This window comes from Pteropus vampyrus, unplaced genomic scaffold, assembly GCF_000151845.1.
Source record: "Pteropus vampyrus isolate Shadow unplaced genomic scaffold, Pvam_2.0 Scaffold48, whole genome shotgun sequence".
Lineage (NCBI taxonomy): Eukaryota > Metazoa > Chordata > Mammalia > Chiroptera > Pteropodidae > Pteropus > Pteropus vampyrus.
This window is the reverse complement of record NW_011888829.1, coordinates 1,862,539-1,868,832: the sequence shown is the minus strand read 5'-3', so window position 1 is coordinate 1,868,832 and position 6,294 is coordinate 1,862,539. Positions and strand designations below refer to the sequence as shown.

Sequence of the window (6,294 nt, the reverse complement as noted above, 5' to 3'; positions counted from 1 at the left end):
CACTGAGTGGGGTTCCGTGATGAGCTGATTCAGGCTAGAAGAATGTGAACAACTTCTTCATGGGAGGGCGGAGCCTACAAGGATCTGGCAAACAGACATCGCCACATCTTGGGGGACCTTGAGTTTCTGTTCCAGCCTTGCTGGTCAGAGCGGGTTGTGGATCCTGCCATTTGAAGGGTGAGATAAATTCAATAGTGTCTCAATCAAGAACTCTACTTCCCATCTCTCCACTTTCACCAACTCATTCACGATTTCTGATGGTGGTCAAGAGGCCAGCTCTGGCTTGGGGCTTGCAAGGACAGAGGTGTCAGCAGCTTTTCAGCAGCATTGAAAGAGCATTACTGTTAAGGAGATCCATAAAGATCATTCTAGTGTCACTGAAATAAGAGGGTGTGATTACACCTTCTCCTACCATGCACACATCCTCGGGATGCCCCAGAGAGACGGGAGGGACATGCTGGGAGGTGGAGGGAAAAGGGCCAAGCAAATAAAACTAGCAAGAGGAATGGATTCAAACGACTCTGCCTCTAACCTTTCACATATAAAATACTTAAAAAGGTTTGAACATTTAGATAAAAAGAATGATGCCAAGTTTTTGGATATATTTAAAGTAGATACTAGTATTTGGGGGTATATTTAAAGTAGATACTAGTATTTTCTGCCTGAAACCTAGAAATTTACCCAGAGAAAAATGAAGGCATCAGTTTAAATGATTAATTATTGCATTTTTTTAAATAGCTACCATACTAGTGTCTATAAGTTAGCTTATTTTTGTCCTTTGAAAGGAACCATTAAGAAATTTCTAGGAGAGCGCTCCATCATAACAGGGTAACATTGGCATGGATTAAGTGACAAGCAGAGCGAAAAAGAAAAAGCAAGCCACAGACAAAAGACACAACATGATGCTGGACAGGGCAGGAAGTTTTTTACTAAGTAGATCTTAGAAATCCTTGCACGTGAAGACACACTCGTCTGCCATCTCCTGTTTAATGGCTACGTGGCATTCCATTTCATGCACCCATCAATTTAACAAATCTACCGATGAACACCCAACCCTTCCCTGGTATAAACACCATAGCAACTAAAATCCTGTAATACACTTTTTGTTCACTTTCTCAGTTACAGCTTTAGGTTAGATCCACTTGGAGATTTACAGCACCCAAGGACTCCTTTTCAAGTGAGTACAGGTAAAAGTCTTCCCTGTTGCGGATGATTAAAGGACTGATACTAATTCAGAAATGCTGAGCCTATTGGTTTCTATCAACCTGAACAAGGACTGTCTAATTCAGCTAATAGGAAATGCTAATTATCATTTTTTTCGGAGATGGTTCTGGATTTACTAGATGTGCAAACACAAGAAAGGATCTAAAAGTACCCTTTCAAGCGAATGTGAATTCTAGAGGTTTTGGCTCAGAGGAGGAGCGCTGGGAGACTGGCCTGGACTTCTGCCACTCAGAGAAAGTCTGAGCAAGCTTCTCTGCCCCGGAGTGAGCTGTAGTTCTTTATCTCAATCTGTCTTGGCCTTTTCCGAACTCCCTACTACCAAACTGTGCAGACAAAAGGAAGCTGTGAAGAGCTGTGTGAGAGGCAGGAGTTAGGAGGCCTGCTTTGAATACAGATGGTTCTCTGTTTACAAACTTTTAGCAAGACAGATCTTTGTGTGCCACCAGAAGCTGGTGTTAGTGGTCACTTGCAGTGTTGATTTGGATGGTGGAACAAAGAGATGAAGAATGGTTAATATCAAACTTAAACAAGCTGTTTCAGGAAACAGAAGAGGTAGTAACATCCAACATATTTCATGAGGCTGGTGTAACCCTGATGCCCAAATCAGATAAGGATTCTACAAGAGAAATGATATGCCACTGCTCACGAACACAGATGCAAAATTACTAACTACAGTATTTACAAACAGTCCAGTATTGAAAAGCATACAAACCTATCAAACACCAGGTGAGCCAATAAAGGTCATCTTGGAAATACTAGGATGGTTTAATGTTATGAAATCTAGTAAGTAATTTGCTACTTAATTTGTAATTAACAGATGAAGGGACAAAAATATGTCAGTACTTCAATAGATGCAGAAAGAACATTTGATATAATTTAATATTAATTCATCAAAAAATTGGCAAACTTAATAGAGTGTCTCTATCAAATATTTCTAGTAAATAAGATATCTAATGGCAAACAGCTAGAAGAATTTCCTTTAAAGTTAGGTACAAGTTAAGGATGCCCAATATCGACACTGTTATTGAACACTGTTTTGGAGGTGCTGTCAGCACAGTGACATCAGAACAATAAACAAAAAGCGTAGGGATTGGGAAGGAAGAAACAAAACTGTATCACTGGCAAATAAACGGTCTACATTGAAAAGCCAAGTGATTTCACAGAAACAATCAGAACTAAACAGAGTTTAGAAGGATTGCAAGATAACAAACTCAATAGACCAAAATCAGTACATTCCTATAAACCAAAGAAAATAATTAGAAATTGTTAATACAATTATTAATAACTAAAAACTATAAAATATTTAAGAATTATTCCAACAAAACTTTAATGAAAAGAATACTAGGTAACATATATAGTTGCACTGCGTTCAGGGATGAAATGACTTAATACTATAAAGATATCAATTTTTTTTTTTTAAGATGTGAGTTCTAAAGTAAATATAAATTTAAGGCGAGTCCAATAAATACGAACCAGATTTTTTGGGGAACAAAAATTCTTATGTAAGGATGGTATTTAAATTCACAGGGAAAAGTGAAGGGACAAGAACAGACAGGGAAAACCTGAAGAATGATATGGGAGCAGGGCTTTCCCTATCAGATACCAAGACATACGGTCAAGTTATAACAGCGAAGACGAGAGGATGTGAGGCCGATGGACTAGAATGGAAAGCCCCAAGCAGACCTGTGCTATGTGACTACATTAAAATTAAAACTGAAACTTCTACTCAACAAAAGGCGCCATGAATAAAATGTCTTTGGAAACAGGTTGAGAAAAGCCTTTGGGAACTTATCTTCTTTAGAAATAAAGGTGCTTCTAAACTCATAACAGTTAGGTCGAGGTGCTGTCCTTGGCACCGGCAACAGAAATGACTACATGGTGTTTAAAATACAGATGCTGGCAGCAGACTTCTTGGGTTTGTGTCCTGGTTCTGTCACCTAATTGCCGTGTGACTTTAAGCCAGTGATTGTGCCTCGCTTTCCTTATTTGTCAAAAGGACACAAATGCCTTACTGTGTTTCTGGGGATTTAAATAATAACTTATAAAGTGCCTGGCATCACAACAGTGTATCTGTCGTTAAGGTTCAAGTGTCATTGCTATTAGTGTTGCATCAATATGTTACCTTAAATTTCCATAACACTACAAATTTTCAACCATTTTCACCTCTGTGATCTCATTTTACCATCGGAGTACCTATGTGAACAGATCAGGAAGGTTCTACCTCACAGCTCCTGTGATCCTGGTTTTTCAACTATAAAATAAGGAGAGCATCTCCCGGGTGTCTGTGGCTCTGAAACAGTAATTTCTCTTTTATGAGGAAGAAATATAAGGCAAAAGAATGTTAACACACTTGCCTTAGGTCACACAGAGTTATTAGCAGAGTTAGGATCAAAAGCTAGGTCTCCCACATTAATTTGCATCACAATGATATAATAATAGTAGTAATTTCCCTGGTGTCTAAATTTCTTCTTGGGACAGTAGGCTAGACCCTTAGGAAGGTGATTCACGTGGGGGCATCCAGGATGTTACTGAGAAATTCCAGTGACTCGAAGCACCTGACTCACCGCCAGGGCGGGAACCAGTGGAGACACATCTCTTCGTGAACAATAATGTGATAATGGCCACACAGGGATAATAAAGAATTACCTGGGCAAGCAGACCTGGTTGGATCTGAAGAGGCTGAGCTCCTGGGGCTTGAGTGACGATGGGAACAGCATTTTCCATTCTCACAGAATACCCAGCGTGCTTAGAGGGAGAGGCCTGCAATCCTACTCCAGGCGGGGGCAAGGGAGAGAGGGGTCAGCTAAGTGGTCAGAACCAGCTGGAGAAGGGGCCCTTCCTAGCTAGCTGTGTCAGCTCTCGGGTCCCCTTCACACCCGTCCCTGCCAGGTAGTGTCTGGTCCTTTGGAAGTCTCCCCTTTAGTTTCTAACATTAAAAAAAAAAAAAAAAAAAAAAAAAAAAAAACCCACAAAAAACCACGTTGAATGTGTTCAAAGACTAGAAAGTCAATTTAAGGAATCTGTAAAACCGCAAGTGGAACAGTTATGCTGACAAATGACAACAGGAAAACAGCTGCTCCTGACATGAAGATACATCCACGCAGGGCAAAGCCAGGGGCGCTGGGCGAGAACCTAGGAGCCTGTTTGAAATTGCTCTGACTCTGAAACTGGGCGATCACACACATGCTAATCCCGTGGGGTTTGCAAAAACAAATTCTTGAGCTTTCTGTGTAAACTGTAACCAAGTACACAGTCAACTCTACTTTTAGCATTTTCAGAAGAGTATTGGGGTACCTGGCCGAAGAATCATTTGGGGGTGGCCTGGGAGGGACTTTTCAGATTTATGTCATTCATGGGAACTGAGACCACGCTGGCTGTCAGGGGTTGGCAGTTTGCTGTACGTAAGCCACTCAGGGGTGTTTCTCATGAGAAGCCCCCAGAGCTGATATCAGCATAACAGTGGGAGCACAAACAACCTGCTTATTTACAGACAGTGGGCCAGGGAGAAAGATCACTGGCAAGTGGTGAGAAAAAACAATTCCCAGTGTTTCTAGGCTGGCCATAGTAGGATAGGGGCCTCAAGTTCACTGATGCCTGGTGCTCTCACTGAAAGAAACGGAGAGGGCCCCACCCCAGGGAAGTTGCTATGACAACCCTGTGGGTGCCTGTACCTTGCGGCTGGTCCTGTCAGAAGCAGGTGAGAGGCTGGGTCTGCTCATTCTTACCTTGGAAGCCAGGTGGACACACGATGAGAGCTTGCTGGAAGGGGTCAGGCCGGGCACAAATCTGGGCTGTTCCCGTCTGCAAGGGCATGCTCCGCTGGGCCACTGCAGCCATGGATGCCGCTGAGGGCTGGTAGAGTGCAGATTGGTAGTTTAGTATGGAGACTTCGGGATTGGCTAAGGAAATAGTGGCACTGGTGGAGGTGGGAGCCTAAAGGAATGATGGGGATTAAACAAAAATAAACAAAAATAAAAAATGAGGGCGGTGGCATGTTGGGAGACACGAATCTAAATCAAATAAATGAACTCAAAAGAAAGCAAACGAACGAAAACCAAGAGAAAAGCAAAAACAGAGGGGAGCGGAAATACAGTTGAAACGTCTCAAGGAAACGGAGGGACCTGCAGCCAAGTGAGACACAGAATCACCTGCAGGCCTGTTCGGACCTTTGTGGGGCCTGGATGCGAGTGCAAACGGATGCCTGATACCGTCTGTCTAAATACTGCAAAGTTAAAAACGAGGCTGGAAACGATTCGCGTTCTGCTTGTCCACTTTGACAAATACACCTTCATCTGGAAGGCCAGGTCTGAGTTTAGGATTCCTGGATTCCTTGGGTTCTGCCACTGGAACACGGTGATGGGGGAGAGCTGACGCCTGCCTGCCTTCTTTCATACCCCAGCTCCGTGCTACAAGTTAAGGGGCTTTGCGTGCACATGCGTGGACCTGGTAGTGTGGTCCATACTTGGGAGGCTGAATCAGATGGAGGCCCCTGCAGGCCCGAGGTTCCAGGTACCCAGAGTGTGGCACGGAAGCACACGTACCTAGAGGAGGGCCGGGGTGTGAGGGCAGCACTGTTTATAGATATCTTTAGCCAGCTGCACATCAGTTACTGGACAGAAATATGCTATAGAAACAGGCAGAGGGGCAGGCTGAGACGGGGGTTTCTTCTTTGAGTTTGGTGTTCAGCTACTAAGGTTGAAAGGCAGAGAGAAAGATGCTAGTGGGTCGAGAACAGAAATGGACATGGGTAGACACATAGCGAAATGTCCCTCCTCCTTTCTCTTTCAGAAACAGACATCATTTGAGACTGAACTTCCTTATGAAGCAAGGCAGTGCAAGGAAAATAACTTCTAAACTGGGATTGTTGTTACGAAATAATTAAGAGAATGTGAAGCACAGCATGGGAAATAGGGTCGAGAATTCTGTGATAACTGTAGAGCGCCGGGTGGGTATTAGACTACTCAGGGGGGTCACTCTGGAAATTATATAAATGTCTAACTACTATGCTATACACCTGAAACTAACAAAAATAATGCTGAATGTCAACTCTAATTTAAAAATAATAAATAA

The 6,294-nt window shown here is 42.8% G+C and overlaps 1 protein-coding gene across 1 annotated transcript in view; it reads right to left on the bottom strand.

The window, feature by feature from the left end:
* Nucleotides 1-6,294, bottom strand: part of HIPK2 (homeodomain interacting protein kinase 2) — a 135,623-nt gene that overhangs the window by 43,158 nt on the left and 86,171 nt on the right. Inside the window, exons 7-8 of the mRNA XM_023530266.1 lie at nucleotides 4,950-5,157; nucleotides 3,871-3,992 (exon numbers count right to left, since the gene is read on the bottom strand). Coding sequence (XP_023386034.1) covers nucleotides 3,871-3,992; nucleotides 4,950-5,157 — 330 coding nt within the window. The remainder of the gene's footprint in view (nucleotides 1-3,870; nucleotides 3,993-4,949; nucleotides 5,158-6,294) is intronic.